General features: G+C 48.5%; 1 protein-coding gene across 1 annotated transcript; it reads left to right on the top strand.

The window, feature by feature from the left end:
• Positions 1–57: 57 nt before the first annotated feature.
• On the top strand, positions 58–17,116 carry zdhhc17 (zinc finger DHHC-type palmitoyltransferase 17). The gene is made up of 17 exons (XM_047022781.1): positions 58–158; positions 5,653–5,756; positions 5,969–6,091; positions 6,843–6,920; positions 7,975–8,119; positions 8,328–8,392; positions 8,855–9,017; positions 9,117–9,242; positions 10,406–10,548; positions 11,127–11,227; positions 11,850–11,974; positions 12,736–12,798; positions 12,943–13,036; positions 14,051–14,134; positions 14,238–14,395; positions 14,670–14,764; positions 14,958–17,116. The coding sequence occupies exons 1-17, from the start codon at positions 96–98 to the stop codon at positions 15,094–15,096; spliced, it is 1,869 nt and encodes a 622-aa protein (XP_046878737.1). The 5' UTR covers positions 58–95; the 3' UTR covers positions 15,097–17,116.
• Positions 17,117–17,817: the final 701 nt, after the last annotated feature.

Raw genomic sequence — 17,817 nt, 5'->3', positions numbered from 1 at the left:
GACAAGCTTCGGGCATCCTTTTGACAGAGCAACCCCTCCTCTTGTTTGTTTCCACAGAGCATTACCCATAATGCTTGGTGAGATTGACCACCAAGATGGCTGACGTTATGGATGAATATGAGAAAGAAGCTGGCTGTGTCCCTATTCTCCATCCAGAGGTAGGATGCTCGACCTCCATATTAGTGCATGGGGTAATGTGCAATGATGCAAATTGTGCTAGTTGAAGTTATCGCAGATTATAAATCCGTCGTGTTTTGGACAACCACGATCCTCGGGAAGGCGGGTGGCAGGCTCCAAATGTAGCTTGCAATTATTAGCCCCTGCTGCGTAAAAGAGCTTGCTAGCTGCTTACGTTAGCCAGCTAGCTAACTAGCTGAATTCTTAGATTACGGGTTTTGACGTCGGTTGCAGACTACCGAAGCAACAGTGCCTTAAAATTCGCATTATTCTTTGTTATTTAACAGTGCAATTTTAAAATGACGTACACGTGCTTACTAATGTAGGCTTAGTTAATGCGCGTGCTGCTGCTGAATGGCAGGTAGCATACGTAGCTAGCATGCTGCTGCTTTAGTAGCTATAGCTGTCAAGATGGCCTTGGTCGATTAGTTGAGATCGGTCCATTTTTTTTAACAGTGTGATAGCTCATGGAATTGTTATTGCAGTGCAAAATGCACACTTTGCGTTTTCCAATCTAGGTTCAGTTCGTTTGATTAATTTGTAATGTAAATAATAAGCAACATGACGCACTGTAAACACACAATGTACCATCATGGCTTGGATTGTTCCCAGTCCAAGGCCAGTGTAGGCTAGTCTGAGCCTTCCCTTCCCATGCCCCAGCCCCACGAAAATATATCTGGAAAATTATACTATATTGGCCAAATATGGGAGAAGTATTTAGCTTACTCAAACAACGTCTTTGTGCTATATTGTTGGGTCATTCCCTGGAGTTATTACCTAGCTAGCAACCAGGAGATTCAAAGGGCCCTATTATTAACTTCCGTAGCTACATTGTATTTAATGTATGTTTCAAAGGCTACCTGTAATGTGAGCAGCCGAATGCACCCAGTTGAAGTAGAGTTATTCCCTCATAGTCTCTGCAGTATTGTCTGATTCTTACGTTATGTTGAATACCCTCTTAGGCAAGATACCTTTCAGAGGAACCACCCATTGTAAATTGTTAATGGTTTACCTCCGTGTGTTACCCATTTTATTTAGCCAACTAGTGCGAGGACGATATGCTGCTTGAACTCTCAGTACACATGAGGGACTGCACAGTTTCCCACAGAAAGACGTTTAGTCCTAGTGATCATCTGAGACCATCGTCTTGAGACATCAGATAGTGCTGTCCAGACTTTAATAAATCACCTCACACGCAATCTCCTTGACTGAGTGAATTGCTGCAATCTCAGTGCCATATTGTCTTTGGAAGGAGGAAGTAATTCACCTTGATTCATACTGACGGGGAAGCCTGTAACTCACTGTTTTAAATCAACATAATGCAGGATTTTATCTCCATTTCAATAAGCTATGCATGTGAATTATTGTCTAATATTGGCAATTTAGGCCTGCTCACTCATATTTTCATTGGCATTAAATAATCAATAATCATTCCGTCTCTTTGAGGTAGACTTCATGATGTGACTCCATGAAAGTTACAGTAACAGTAGAAGAGTTCCCATTGTCCCACTGTTATTCCTAAGATGGAGCTTAGATGTGACCCGGTGGTTGAAATGCTCCTCTGTTCATGCTGGTCTTTAGTTTCAAGGCTTGTCAGGTGGCTGGCGAGTCACAGGGATGTGCGGAATTGTAGACGACAGACAACGCTCACCAACTGCATTTCTGAAGTGTTGACTAATCCCTCCCTGCCCTTGTCGACTGGTACAGCTGACGGTGTTCATTCATATTTTAGGTTGATGAATGTAATCCTTTAACAAATGGTAAATGGTTAGATCTATCTTTTGTTTTCATTGAAGGTAGTCTACGATTTGGTGTTTAAGGGGAAATGTCGGGTGTCTGCTCTGTCCCAAGGGAGCTCCCTGTATATGGGGAACAGACACCTATGGAAGTCGGAGTGATATGCCTGTTCAAGTTATTTGCTGTGTTCGTCTCCGAAAGCCCCATTAAACACGTAACTTTATGAAAATTCCATCTTTCCTTTGGGAACTTCTCTGGTCGTTTGTTGTTTTGTCAAAGAAAAAAAAAAGAAAAAAGACTACGCTCCTGACCTGATTTGGAAATGCAAATGTATTGTTTTTGCATATCTGCAGATGCTTGCAACAAAGCTGAGGAGCGAACATGAAGGCAGCAAACAGCAGCTGAGCTCTGTGTGGAGGGCCTGTGTTTCTTATTCTTCATTCACTAGCGAGGCAGAACCTCCAAACACTTTCTCATTAACTCAAATTTGAGCTTCAATATTGGATTAGTTTCACAGAATGGCCCTCATTTGAGATGGTATGTTAGATTGGTACAGACCTATCATGCTGCAGAATCTTTATTGGCTTTGAATAGGCCAGCCAACCAGCCAGCCATAGCACAGTGTAGGGAAAGCGTAGTTGGCATACTGAAAGGACTTGATAAGGGAGTCACATTCAACCTGTATGTAATAAGGAGCATTAAGAAAAGGTGCCCAGAACCAGACTAGCCTATTATGGAGGCGGCATGCCTGTCTGTCTGCCTACAGTGTGTCTGTGTGCTGTGAAGTTGGGATGAACGTACAAATACATGTTTTGTATCACACAAAACATTGCATTTTGGACCTAAGCGAGTTCACAGTATAATTACCCCACCGAGTGTTGTTATTATTCTCATTTATAAGACAACCAGTAAAATATTGTTTTTCTAAGGGTGGGTCACATGACATCATTCCCTGGGGAGAGTGTGCCATATGTCCTATTGACAACCTGGTTCACTAGCTCTCCCCTAGCAGAGGATCTCTCCTTCAGGGCCCTGAGAGAAAGCGGATGTTGTACAAGCCTCCCCCTCTCCTCCCTTGCCCTCTCTGTCCAGGTTTGAGTGGATTACAAAATAGCAGACACTCAATTAGAAGGACCCAAAAATGCATACTCTGACTGCAATGATCGTCTCCTCTGTGGCCTGCAGTCCCAATTACCAACCCCAGCGTTGTGATAGAGGTAGTAAAAGGGCTCTTTGCTCCTTTATTGACCTTGGGGCCAATTTGTATCTCAAGACGTCAGGGAATAAGTCATTATAATAAATGGGATTCAGAGCTTATAAACTTCTTCTACGCCCTCAAGTCAGAGGGTTGCCCTTTCACTGTTAAAAGACCTGGAGTGTCTCTTGCTGCTTTTTATTCTGTATATAAATATAGCTGAAGTTACTGGCCTTGAATGCATTTAAAAATGCTGTCTGGGTAAGAAGGGAATTTCCAGGAGTAGAACATAATAATGAGCCCACTAATGACCTGGATCATGCCCACCATCAGGGAGTCGTGCGTGGTCTCGTTGAGGAAAGAAGCCATCCATAGACGGCTGTGGCAAAAACCTTGATGTCAGTGTTTGTCTGTATGCCGCAGCCATATCAACCTCTGTGGAAGATCTCCACAACATGATCGACCCGTATCCCACACTCTCACCTATTGGGATGCAGGTGAAATAAAATATGCGAATGAGCATTAAAACTAAGTTGTGCTGCCAATCACTATACATTCTACCTAGGCGGACACGATAACCCTCAGTCCCATTACCCCACACATGATATAGTTCTCCAGTAGGCTGCAGATACAACCACGTCCCCTCATCGTCAGAACCAAATGAGGTCTTCTGTATCTACAGTGTCTGTGCAGTCCACATTGCGCTGCCCTCCAGGCCTGAGCAGAGCTCCCCAGGTGAGCAGCCCAGCTGCAACGGGCTGTCATGATGTAAGCAGTGCTGCCTCAGTATTTCACTCTGCTCTGTAGGAGGGGGGGGGGGGGGTAGATGCTGCAAGGCAGGATGGGACTTTAACTGTTCAGTTTACAGTTAAACAGCCAACTGTACAACCTTGAGCATCCCCTCTAGAGCCACTCTGTCTGTGCAACTCTGTCTTCAAACCCCACTGGCTCTCCTTTTTTCTGTGAGGCTGTCTTGCATGGATCTGTCGCATATTTTTGAGCTGTGACTAGCAGCTCCAGCTCGGTGGTTCCACAGACATGGCCCGCACGTTACGTGGTCGCTGCTTGTCCATCATGCTTTTCTGTTTGCTCATTTGCAACGGAGACAAAATGGACAAAACCTCAGCCGGCCGAGTTTTGACCCTTCCCTCCCCCTTTTTTTGAGGGTGTTTTTATTGTAAACATCCTCAATCTTTTAGATGGTCTGATCACAAGTTAAGAGATTCCTGTTTGTGGAACTTCCTGAAGGGATATTTGAACCAGTTTTTCTTAATTTTTCTGACATTGTTACCTACCACTCATAACAACAAACTGTTGCAATGGTTGCTTTCTGTTGCAATGGTTGATTTCTGTTGCAATGGTTGCTTTCTGTTGCAATGGTTGCTTTCTGTTTAAATGGTTGCTTTCTGTTTAAATGGTTGCTAAGTTTAAGTGGTCTTTTGAACAAACAGCTCACCAACAAGCCTCTGTATTTACCCTGGGTGAGTGACTAACCACAGCTGAAGACACGACCCTGCTCCTAGCTTGTAGAATCAGCCCTGCAGACCAAGGCCCAGAGTTGTGACTGGAGGTTTGCCAGCCCTGTTTTCCCCCTCCCCCGGCCCTCTCCTTCTCCAGCCCTCTCCTTCTCCAGCCTTCTCTATCTCTCTCTCTCTTTCTGCCAAGCTCCCTTTCAATCTCCCACCCTTCATCCCTTTTCCCCTTATCCATCTCCCTCCATCTCATTCTTCCTCTCCTCTCCTTTCCCGTAATCCACCCCTCCATCCCCTTCCTCCTCTTCTCCCCCCCTCCATCGCCCTTCCTCCCCTCCTCCTCCCTCCATCCCCCTTCAGGCCCCAGTGACATCATCATAGCAGTATAGCCTCTAGATTATCTCTTATATTACATGGAATCCACATTTTTTAATAATCTCCATATTAACCATATCCTAAATCCATTTGCTCTGTTTCAATATTATTAATCTGCAACTGCAACCCACCCTGGTACGAAAATCCACAAAGCATTATATGATCGTATTGAATGACATGATTGGCGTGCTTATGTAAGGCTTGGCATTGGGCTTGGTTTGATCATCTGTAGCTAGCTGGCATTGCAAACAAATCAAGTTCTCTCGGAAAGCATCCGTGTCTTGTCGACCGTCAGTAGCCCTCCTCAGTGATCTAGACCAGACACAATGAGGACAAGCTGGCCAGGTGTTGCTAGTGAATATTACTCAACGTTAAAGCCATACTGCAATAGCTAACCCCTCTCCTCTCCTATGACACCATACACCTATGAGGCCTGTGAAAGTCAGATGGCTGAGCGGTTAGGAAATCGGGCTCGTAATCAGAAGGTTGCTGGTTCAATTCCCGGCAGTGCCAAATGACGTTGTGTCCTTGGGCAAGGCACTACACCCTACTTGCCTCGGGGGAATGTCCCTGTACTTGCTGTAAGTCGCTCCGGATAAGAGCGTCTGTTAAATGACTACATGTAAATGTAAAAGGCCAGTGGGACCAGTGAGTTTCTAAACCCCCCCTTTACACTGCTCTGTCTCCCCCTCCCAGGAAATCAAGCCCCAGAGTCACTACAACCATGGCTACACTGAGAGCGTGGCCCGCAAAAGCCACGTGGATGACTACAGCACCTGGGACATCGTCAAAGCCACACAGTGAGTACTCTAACACTCGCCTGAGGACGAGGACCCCCCCCCCCCCATCTAGTCTCTGCATACTGACGCTAGCAATGCCAGGGGTTTGATTTCCTGTGGGATTTAACATTAGCCTCCTCGTAGCCTTGCCATGTCAAGACTAGATATATCAGCCTGCTCCACTTGGAGTCCGTGGGGTTGTGGTTTTGAGCCGTGCCGTGTTCCCTGTGCAGGTACGGCATCTTTGAGCGCTGTAGGGAGCTGGTGGAGGCGGGCTACGACGTGCGACAGCCCGACAAAGAGAACGTCACCCTCCTGCACTGGGCAGCCATCAACAATAGAATAGACCTCGTCAAGTGAGTGCTTTCTTTCGTTCTCTCCCTCTCTCTCTCCGACTCGTTCGTTTTCACCCGATCACACACATCCCTCCCGCTGCCTCTTTCCCTCACACACCAACACACTCTGCTCAGCCAAGGACACAGCGTGCCCTTGACCTCCCCTCACTGTCGTACTGTCACATGAAGGATTGATGTGTTCCAGTCAAGTTGACCAGGGCCCTCATCTCATGTCCTCATCTCATGTCCCCGCCCAGCCCTCATCTCATGTCCCCACCAGCACTCATCTCATGTCTCTGCCCAGCCCTCATCTCATGTCCCCACCAGCGCTCATCTCATGTCTCTGCCCAGCCCTCATCTCATGTCCCCACCAGCACTCATCTCATGTCTCTGCCCAGCCCTCATCTCATGTCCCCACCAGCACTCATCTCATGTCTCTGCCCAGCCCTCATCTCATGTCCCCGCCCAGCCTCCCAGCCCTTATCCCCCTGACTCATTGAGGAACTTGGTGGCCTTTAAAAGATTGTTTAATAATCATTAACCTTGTGAAGGCTTGCAATGCCCTCTTTAATGCATATTAAACCTGTCCAGTCCTGTCCCAAAAGAAAGATGCACTTTAATCTGTTCTTTAATCTCCATAATGTGTGGTGTGGACAGCTACCAATCGTCTCTTTAACAATCAGTAACATGGCTAGGGAGGGTGTGTGCACTGGTTGATGTGTGTGTGCACATGTGGATAAGTTGTCTCTTCTGATGGCGTGTCTCTCCTCAGGTACTACATATCGAAGGGGGCGATAGTGGACCAGCTAGGAGGGGATCTGAACTCCACACCACTGCACTGGGCCACCAGGTCAGGCTCACACACACACACACACACCAGAAGGATCGATAATGTGTTGAAAAGGCGCTGTCAATCAAAGCGGGGGGGGGGGTTGAACTTGCGACCCCTTGATGCAGTGCAAGTGGTCTACTGCTGAGCTGTACCTACAGGATCTACAGGATTCCCCTGGGTCTGCTGGTGAATGAGATCCACCCAGGGTCCTCCCTCTGTTTATAGAGCTGGTCTACAGATCTGGAGACAGCCAGGGAAACTGTCGAGGGAGAGGGGTGGGGGTGGGGGGTGTTATTTAATACTTGTCATCCAGCTTGAGCTGAGCCCAGGTTTTCAGCTTTCCACAAAATGTTCCTCAAGAGATTTTCTGTTTTCATTGAAAGGGGGGGGGGGGGGGGGAACAACGACAACATAGTTTTAGGCAACGTTCTCTCTCCCACGTTAGTGGTTCCAGGGACCAGGGTAGAGAGGCTCTGTCTCCCCACACAGCTGCCTCCCACCCCCCGACAGAGCTCTGCTGCATTATTCATGTTTCTGACAGGAGGGCATCCACACCTGCTCGGTTACAGTCCCCTGGACTCGCCTCCATCAGATCCCCCCCCCCTGCTTGTGACCTTTCGGACTGGAGGGGGAGAGCGCTTTATCGGGGATATAAAGAAGCTGCAGCACGTTGGGTTGTGGTTTACGTGGTCGATGGTCAGAATGTTCCCCGTGTCTCCTGAGGGAGGCGGTAATCAAATAGCAGCTTAACGGTGCAGGAAGAGATGTGTCACTGCGATGTGTAATCCATCTGTTGCCTCTGTCAAACACATCAGGTCTTTTTGGGGAGGCCTCGAGCCCACCACTCACTGACACACTCTGAGGGAACCTTTTAATGAAACCATATACGTTGAATCAGCGATGTAATGTGCGTGAAGGTCAATCGTATTTGTAAACGGCATGAATAGTGTCATTCACACATCGGCATTCTGTGTGTGTGTGTGTGTGTGTGTGTGTGTGTGTGTGTGTGTGTGTGTGTGTGTGTGTGTGTGTGTGTGTGTGTGTGTGTGTGTGTGTGTGTGTGTGTGTCCAGGCAGGGCCACCTGTCCATGGTGGTGCAGCTGTTGAAGTATGGCTCCGACCCCTCGCTGATCGACGGCGAGGGCTGCAGCTGCGTCCACCTGGCCGCCCAGTTCGGACACACCTCCATCGTGGCGTACCTCATCGCCAAGGGCCAGGTACGCTGCGCCCCCTCCCCCCCTACCCGAGCAGGCCAGGCCCTCCTCTGACCACCAGGGGGTGGTGTGGCGTGGTGTTCACAGCTGCCGTCCTCGTTGGGAACGCTGCCAAGTTCTTCCATCTTGCTTCCAGTAACACTCTTAATTCTCTCTCTCTCCATCTTGCTCTTGCTCTCCCTCTCCTCCTCTGTGTCTCTATCTCTGGCAGGATGTGGACATGATGGATCAGAACGGCATGACTCCTTTGATGTGGGCTGCTTACAGGACACACAGGTGTGTGTGTGTGTGTGTGTATAAACCTATATGTTCCACCCCTACAAGGTGACATGACCCAGAGGCTTCTGTGTCAACGTCCCTTTGAACTGAGCTCTCTGGCTAAGCAGCCAAGTAAAGATCCGCTCTCTGAAAGGACGGTTAAATAAGGCCTCCCACACACAGTGTTGTACTGCAGAATCAGGATGCTGTCACACAAGCAGCTAGTAGATTCTGCTGACTGGAGCTGCTCCTGCAACCTTCTAACGGCTAAATCAGGACTGTCAGCATGGGAACTGGCTGAGCAGTCTGTGGCCAGTAATGTTCTTCCTGTTCAGCTCTGGACCAGGTTATAGTGTATAATAAACCCTAGTGGGTTACAATGCTAGTGGGTAATATTGTACAAGGGAGAGGTGTAAAACATGTATACCTACCTCTATTACACCCCCGCCCTCACCATCATACCCCCCCCCCCCCCCCCAGTGTGGACCCCACCCGGCTCCTCCTGACCTTCAACGTGTCGGTCAACTTGGGGGACAAGTACCACAAGAACACGGCCCTGCACTGGGCCGTACTGGCCGGAAACACCACCGTCATCAGCCTGCTGCTGGACGCTAACTCCAACGTGGACGCCCAGAACATCAAGGTGTGTGTGTGTGTGTCTGTCTAGTTGGTTTGGTCCAGCCTGGCCCCAGCCTGTGTGTGTGTGTGTGTGTGCTGATGTGTCCTGTGGTGTCATTGCCAGGGAGAGACGCCGCTGGACCTGGCCAAGCAGAGGAAGAACGTCTGGATGATCAACCACCTGCAGGAGGCCCGGCAGGCCAAGGGCTACGACAGCCCCTCCTACCTGAAGAGACTCAAGATGGACAAGGTAACGCACACACACACACACGGTCCTCACTCTCACACACTCTCACTGTTTTTCTTTCTCACACACACACACACACACACACACACGTGGTCCTCTCTTACACACACACACGCTGTCCTCACTCACTCCCTCACTCTCTCTCACACACACACACACACACACAAATAAAGACCCTTATAAAAGGAAGCAGCAGTTTTGTAAGGTATGAGTGTTGTAACACACAAGGTTTTACAGCAACTCTCAAGGTTATAATACTTGGAAGTCGTGGAACTTTTCAACATGCGTGGAAAAACCAGACTCATTCACTTTCATGGTCCATCTGAGACCTTGGTCTTGGAGATCTCTCCCAGACTCTGTAAAAGTCACAAAAGATCACACTTTGGTGCAGGGTAAGGGTTAATAAAGAAACGCACACACAATTATCCAGGGAACAGTGTCTGTCCTTGTCTTTGTCTGAAGGGCTCTCTCCCAGTGGAGCCTGGGACACTCTGAGGAAAACACCTTGGGAGAAAATTGCTGCTTTTTTGTTGATGAGAAACAAGCTAACCCCCAATCTAGCTGCCCTGGGCCTGGGAGTGATGCCTGAGAGGTGGTGTTTATCGCTGGGCCGAACCCTGCTTCGTGTCACGTCACTGTCTGGAGCCCTGTGTGTTAGAACGCTGATCCGCTTGGCCCTCTGTCCCCCAAGACGCCCTGCGACGAGCTGCGTCCAGGCCTGAACACAGCTGTCAGCATACAGCCTCACTCCACCTGCTCTCAGCTTCTGTTTGTTGTTTGTTGACGTTGGCCTGCGTCTCACCATGTCGTCTTTTTTATTCACCCGCTGGACAAATCTTAGGTGATCAAGGTACATCCCTGTAGATCTGGTAGATGCATCCAAAGTAGATCCTGCTCAGTTGAAACAATGCTCAGTGCGTTACCGTACTAGAATATAGATATAGTTCAGGAAAGCAGTATTCTCATGATTATTATTTTTGATTATGCTTCGTAGTAGCTCATTTAAACTCTTGTCAGTGCAAATTTCAACCTATTTTTGGATCCCCTCTAATTTTTTTGTGTTTTTGGCATGGTATGTATGTATGTTTGTGGCGTGGTGTGTGTGTGTGTTTGGCGTGGTGTGTTTTTGGCATGGTGTGTGTGTGTTTGGCATGGTGTGTGTGCAGGAGTTCAGACAGAAGGTGATGCTGGCGACCCCCTTCCTGGTCATCTGGCTGGTGGGCTTCATCGCTGACCTGGATATCGAGTCCTGGCTCGCCAAGAGCCTCATGTACGCTGGACTGTGGGTCACTGTGCAGTTCCTCTCCAAGTACGTGCCCTCGATACACACACACGCTCTCACACGTACTGGATATATGGTGTGCTATGTACACTTCCTCGTACACATACAGACACCCAACCCTAGACACACACACAGTACCCCCTACTGTCAGTCCATGAGCTCCACCATCTGCTCCTGCAGTAGCTAGTGGTTTACCGGCAGCTTGTATCCACCAGCACAGCGGTGGGCCCGCTATGTGCACACTGGCATCCACACACAGGGCTTAACATTCTTTCCTTGTGGAAATGTAGTCTTGATAGTCGTCGTTGTTTAATTCGATTGTAGGACATGTCAGAAAGCTATGGTTTAGTTTGTTTTCCTTTGTCCGGGTGACTTGATCTCAAAGGATTGCATACTTGTGTTTTTGTTGCTCTTCCGTGTCCTCTTCAGTGTAGGCCTCACCCCTGCAGTGTCACAGAAATAGCTATGAGTGAAATAAACATCTACTACAGCAGAATGTTACCTCCGATGCCCCTCTCTGTTCCCATCCCGTTACCCCCCCCCCTTTCACTCTCCCCCCTCTCTTAACCCATTTCCATTCTCTCTCCCTCCCTCTCCTCATGCAGGTCGTTCTTCGACCACTCCATGCACAGTGCTCTTCCTCTGGGGATCTACCTGGCCACCAAGTTCTGGATGTACATCACCTGGTTCTACTGGTTCTGGAATGATATCCTTTACACCTCTTGGGAGCCGTTTGTCCATCCCACCCATCAGAGCAGAGCTGCCCTGGCTGTGGAGACAGCATTGTGTGTGCATGCACGTGGACGTCCAAATCTTCCTAACTGTTGTGTGCCGTGTCTTTGGGTTTGGACTTCAGAGCTTTGAGACTCCTCCGTGTTTTCATGGTGGCCATGTTTCCCCAAAGCTCACAAGTCATTTCTTGTTTTTCATGGGGAGATTGATCTGCAGATGAAGGGGAAGTGCTGACATTCCCACCTCCACGCCGGTTATTTCATGTGAGAGTCTCTTGAGAGGCTGGAGGGGAGGCAGTGCAGTCTCATTGTCCTCAAACCTGAAGTGGACATGAGAGCGTGTCGTGGGTGGAGTTGGTTCTTTTCAAAGGAACCTGTATTTACAGCAGGATCATGGGAGACCGTTTCTTGTGGAAGTAGTTACAAGTGGACCGTTTCCACCGCAACTCCCATTCTGGTCTGAAAGGGTCCGGAAGAGAGCTAAGGCTAACTTTGAACCCGACTGAACTCGAAGCGATGCTCAGAGAATGTCTTTCTGTTTTGTGAGGCGACACCTTTGCCCAGACCGATCCTTCATCTTCCTTGACCTGTTGGCACATCTCCCCTTTGCCACTGTGCACCTCCCCTTCCTGCTCAACAGCCTGGCTCTGTTCTACAACTTCGGCAAGTCCTGGAAGTCCGACCCCGGCATCATCAAAGCCTCAGAGGAGCAGAAGAAGAAGGTAAACGCGCCCCTTCCTGCTCCGCCCACAATCATCCCACCTGCTTCCTGAGGGGGCGGGGCCAGGTGAGAGGCATGAAGGGGGTTGACCACACAGCCAGTGTGCAGGAAGCACCGTCAATACTCAAACTGTCCCGCAGCACTTTTGTTTCTACACTTTGATCCAAACTGATCAGATCCGCTCCTTCTCTGAGTAGTTCATCATGTCATATCATGTAGCTATTCATTTGAACATGGTTCCATAACCAGTCATTACCAAGCATTTCACTGTCTGCGCTGTGGAACCATTGGCCCTCAGCCAGCCCCCCCCACCTCCCCCCCTCCACTAGTGTCTGAGTGTCCCTCATTAGCACACACTGATGGAGCAGATCGGGACCTCCACTGCTCACAGCCCCAGCTTCCCCATGATGTGATTGATGACGGGGCTAAATATAGCCCAGCAGGGCCCAGCCTGGGACTGGAGGTAGGACTGATCTGAGGCCTCCAGGACCTTCACACATCCAGGTCTCTGTGCCCTGCTCTGGGGAGGGACGGGGGGATTCCTCTTCACCTCTAGTCCTCTCAAGGCTCCTCAACATTTGGAGCTCTGGCTGTAGAGTACCTACATTTCCCATGATGCAACCTGGGACGGATCAGGTTCCATTCAAAGTTATCTTCGCCGCGACAGTAGCAATCATCAACCCTCAAATCTCATGAAGTTTCATTCATTCTAGTTTGTTAATTGTCATTGTTACTTATTCTTTCTCTCTCCCTCTCTTCCAGACTATAGTTGAATTGGCAGAAACGGGCAGCCTGGATCTCAGCATATTCTGCAGTACTTGTTTGGTAAAGACAAACAGCTTTAAAAAAAAGTTTACTTTGAAAGTCGTGGTTGTGGTTGAGCTTTGTAGTAGTTAAATAGTTAAATGGACTAACTGAATGTCACTTCCATGTTGTCTTTTGCCCCCCCCCCCCCCCCCACCCCACCAGATACGGAAGCCTATAAGGTCCAAACACTGTGCCGTGTGCAACCGCTGCATCGCCAAGTTTGACCACCACTGTCCTTGGGTGGGCAACTGTGTCGGTAAAGTAACAGCGAGCACACTACCCAGCCTACAAACAGGATTAGATTAACAGCGAGCACACTACCCAGCCTACAAACAGGATTAGATTAACAGCGAGCACACTACCCAGCCTACAAACAGGATTAAAGTAGAACAACACGTTTCCTCGGCTGCGGTTCATTTTCTGCTCGCAAAATTGGAACTTTTCTTTTTTTTTTTCTTCATCTCAAGTTCCCCCCCATAAGAAGCAGCGCATGGTGTTGTTGAAAGAGGCCCTCCATGTGAGTTAATGAGCAGTTGTGGCTGGTGGGTAGAGAGACCTACAAAGGGGAGCTGCAGAGCTGGCTCACTGGTCTCTCCTGGTGCGTGAGCGCTGGCCAGCTCTGTCAGCTGGGAGGAGGCAGCACCTGCAGGTGACTGCTCGGCCCTCTGATGGCTCCGCCTCCAAGCAGATATCTGGAGGGAGGCTGGCATCCAGACCTGTAGCCTGTATCCTGGGGGGGGGGAGGAGAGAATGTAGGCTAATGGGGAGTGGGAGACTGGATCATTTGGGGAAGGAAGAGGGGGAGACTGAGGAGTGAAGTGTCCTGTGGTCCTATGACCTGTGTGCAGGCTCTTCTTAACCAGATGAACAGGATGGGCCACATGTTGAAAGACAATGGCACAGACCTGATTGCCAGCCCTTACTCCCCAGGGGGGCTCTGTCCTGTTTAGCCAGGTGTGAGGGGAACGGGGAATACAGAGGGTCAGGATATGTTGGGGGGGGGGGGGGGGAGGGGACATCAGTGAAACCACTCATCTCCAGCTCCTCATTAGCAAGCTAACACAACACATGCTCCCTCTCCTAGTTCTGAAGCTTTGGACCGAGTTTACAGGACACAGCTGCACTTGAACCCAGTCACTGTGTGTATATCTCAGTGGTAGAGCACAAAAACTGCAGTCACAGGTTCAAATCCCCCCCTGCCTTACCTTGAATAAAAGCGTCTGCTAAATGAACACATTATTGATGAATGACTTTCTGTTCCCGTGTGCAGGAAGTGGAAACCACCGCTACTTCATGGGCTACCTGTTCTTCCTGCTCTGCATGATCTGCTGGATGATGTACGGCTGCACCTGCTGTGAGTGGAACCCCCCCTGGCAACCCTCCTTGTTATGTGAACACACCCCCCCACCCCCACCACCACCTGTCCTGTTGACCTCATCCTGACCTCTGTCCTCCAGACTGGAGGATCCACTGTGCCACCAGCTACGCCAAGGACGGCCTGTGGTTCTACCTGAGTCAGATCGCCTCCTGCTCCCCCTGGATGTTCTGGATGTTCATCAACAGTGTCTTCCACTTCATGTGGGTCGCTGTGCTCATCATGTGCCAGCTGTACCAGGTGAGAGAGAGGGAGTGAGTGGGGGAGGGGGAGGGGGAGAGAGACTTTCTGTTTTCATGTCACTGTTGTTTATTCATAAGTCATTGCAAACAGTTTTCTTTTGATGAAATGTCAATACTGACCTTGGCATGATTCCAGCCTGAAAATTCTGCTTGCTAAACAGTGGTTTGCCAGATTTATTTGTCTTGGACTACAGACTACGTCCTGTCCTTTATGGCATTGCTAAGTGACATTGCAAAGTGACATTGTGTGTGTGTGTGGTGCTCCTCTCCAGATTGCTGGTCTGGGAATCACCACCAACGAAAGGATGAACGCCAGGAGATACAAGCACTTTAAAGTAACAGCCACGTCCATCGAGAGCCCCTTCAAGTGAGTACACCTGGCTGGTAATATACCTGGGTCGTTGACATGGGTAGTAAACACGATGAGTCTTCCTGGTCTGTTTGTTGGTTCAGCCCCCATGTGACATTCTGTAACAGACACTATGAATGAAGGTCCATCTGAATTCCTGACTTGTACTGTATCTTTTCCCCATATTCTCTCCTTCTCCCTAACGCTGCAGTCATGGGTGTATACGGAACCTTATAGACTTCTTTGAGATCCGGTGCTGCGGTCTGCTTCGGCCTATGGCGATAGACTGGACCACACAGTACACAATAGAGTACGACCAGACCACCGGGTCGGGGTACCAGCTGGTGTAAAGCAGGAAGGAGGGAGGAGGAGGAGGAGGGAGAAGTACTGGGGGAGCAGCCGTGTTCTTGGAGGAAGAGGAAGAAAGCCCCCTCCCCCAACCAGAGTTCATATCGGGACTGTTTTCCGGGAGCGCTTGCCTTCGGACCATCTCTCCCTCCCTCACTGATCTGACTGAATCTCAGCCTGGACTAGCATGCTGTTAAGGGGCAACACGTCACCGCTCCCCCCCCCCCCCACCACCACCACCACCACTGGCCCACTACCCACTGCTGTTACCCTAGATGAAGCCTCACCACTCCATCTCCTGGACCCCCTGGGCCGTGTCCTCTGCAGCGCTCCCCCTCGTCTCCTCTCCCTGTGAACAGTGCCCCACTGCCTGACGCACGGGGGAGAGGAACGACTTCTTCTACATAAAAAGGGATCTTTATTTGTAGTTTTTTTTTCTTTTTTTTTTTTCTCAGCCATGCTGGAGTCATGACTGCAACACGAGCAGTATGTTAACGGTAGTGTTTTCTTTTTAGTTTTTTTCTTCAGAGTTCTCTTATGCGGTTCTCCTTTTATTTGATACGCAAAGTTTTTTTTTTCCTCCCATTTTGTGTTTCCTTCGACTTTTCCATTCTTTAGTTCCCCAACTCTGCTGTCCCTTTTCAGAACGGTGGTTGCCAGGGAGATGAAGGAAAGGCTTGTGTATGGAAGTTAGGTCGAAAGCCGGATTTCTTCGGCGAGGGTTTCAACGTTTTGGTTAAGCACCTTCATTCAAGCCTTTGTTTCAGGTTACTCCAGGATAACCCTAGAATTGCCAACATTGATAAACACCTAGCACAGACTAGTCAGTGTGTCATAAGATGGCACCTGTTGTAGAGTGGGCTCTTGGCTGATTGGTCATATTCAAGGTTTAAGGAAAGGCGCAACTAGGAGCGATATCCTATAAATAATGTGATGCAGCATATTTATTTTTAAGCTATTTATAGATGAACTTATGTCCTGGCGTTTGTTTCCCAGTTAATGCTGTTTATGTTATGTGTTTTATATCAAGAGATCAGTAGGTAAGAATTCAAGGTGGTTTGACATGGTGCCCAATGAACAATACTCAGTCATACATGCATACAAATATATTTATTAATATAAGAGTAGTAATAAGATAATAATACAAGTTTTAGAAAGATCCATTTGAACTAGAGAAACAAAAGGCCCTTTCATCTGTGACTTTGATAGAATGTTTATTTTATAAGTTAACAAGAAAGGTTCATTCTACATGTTCTCTTTTGACTTCTGAAGTCGAGATGTTTAGTTTTTTCCCCTACCACACACACACACACACACACACACACACACACACACACTTGTTGTGCGTCTGCCTATTACAATGCACTGATCACCATTTATTGGTTTCTGCTCTCGCTGTTACTGAAGACAAAGGTTAACCCACACCGCTTCCCAACAAACTCTTCCATGTTTACAGAGATGAGGGTCCTGTCCGATGTGGTATTGCCCCCCCCCCCCCCTCCCCTCCAGACCCTCCTCCTCTGCGTTCTCTTTGCGTTTGAGATTCATCCTCCAGTGGACTCAGCAGCGACAGGACAGACTGAAATGTAAAGAATGTGCATCTGTACATAAATGATCTAGACTTTTCTTTTGTTTTCCTTTTCTTTTTTTTTCTTTTTTCGTGAGTGACTGTTTTGTTGTGTTTCGTTTGTTTGGGGGTCAGTGTTAGTTGAAGCAGCTCCCGAAGAAAAGAAAAAAACACTTTGATTTCATCCAACCAAAAGGAAAGAAGATAAACCGAATATAATCCAAGTGTATGACTGTAGCTTTTAGTGATGTCCGACACTGCTGTCTATAGGCATTTTAATCCCTTGCAATTAAAAACTCCAGTGCATGTGTGATGCTTGGACAATGGGCTGTCGCCATAACAATGATCACCTGTCGCCATCCCAGAGGCCCAGAGAGCCATGTGTCTGTATATAGTGAATGTTCAGTATTTGCAAGTACTTTCTGCGTTCTGTTATTATAATTTTTTTTATCCAGTGTGTGTGTATCTTTTAGTGCAAGTCTCTCTTGGTCTGCAGGTGTGCCAGGTCTGAAGGATTTGGCCAACTGCTGAAGTGTAATATATTTGAATGTTCCATGCTGGTGAATCATAGTCAAACAAGAGGGGTTTTTCTAAGTCATTTTGCTGGGGTTGTTATACCACTGGATGTACAAATTGTAAAGGCACCAGAGAACTAAGGACAAACACAGATCTTGTTTATCTTAAAGATGAATCATTAGGTGTTGTCTCATCAGGCAATATAGTTTAGAGTGGTTTAACAGGCCTCCTAGCTTGTGGGAGTACATCAGCGTCATCTGCTGGAAGCTCCGTATTTAACTTCCCACTCACCCTCTGCTGACTGTCTAGAACAGGGGTGTCGAAGTCCGGTCCTCGAGGGCCGCTGTCCTGCATGTTTTAGATGTTTCCCTGATCCAGCTCACCTGATTTGAATGAAGGGTCGTTATAACAAACCATTTAATTGAATCAGGTGTGTTGGAGCAGGGAAAAATCTAAAACATGCAGGACAGCGGCCCTCGAGGACCGGAGTTCGACACCCCTGGTCTAGAAGGTGCACGGATAACCAGTCATCAGGACCGAGCCCACAAATCTACTCATGTAGTCCCAGGTTAACACGCCATGTTTCAGAAAACGTCTCACGTTAAAAACCTGCTCAACGAGTCGTGTTTCAGAGGCACGT

Source organism: Hypomesus transpacificus, chromosome 7 (assembly GCF_021917145.1).
Source record: "Hypomesus transpacificus isolate Combined female chromosome 7, fHypTra1, whole genome shotgun sequence".
NCBI lineage: Eukaryota > Metazoa > Chordata > Actinopteri > Osmeriformes > Osmeridae > Hypomesus > Hypomesus transpacificus.
This window is presented reverse-complemented; position numbering and strand designations above follow the sequence as displayed.

Coding starts and splice junctions, on each gene's coding strand:
- zdhhc17 (XM_047022781.1), top strand. CDS start 96: ATGGCTGACGTTATGGATGAATATGAGAAAGAAGCTGGCTGTGTCCCT. Junction 8,393..8,854: donor GCTGCTTACAGGACACACAG/GTGTGTGTGTGT, acceptor CCCCCCCCCCAG/TGTGGACCCCACCCGGCTCC. Junction 9,018..9,116: donor TGGACGCCCAGAACATCAAG/GTGTGTGTGTGT, acceptor TGTCATTGCCAG/GGAGAGACGCCGCTGGACCT.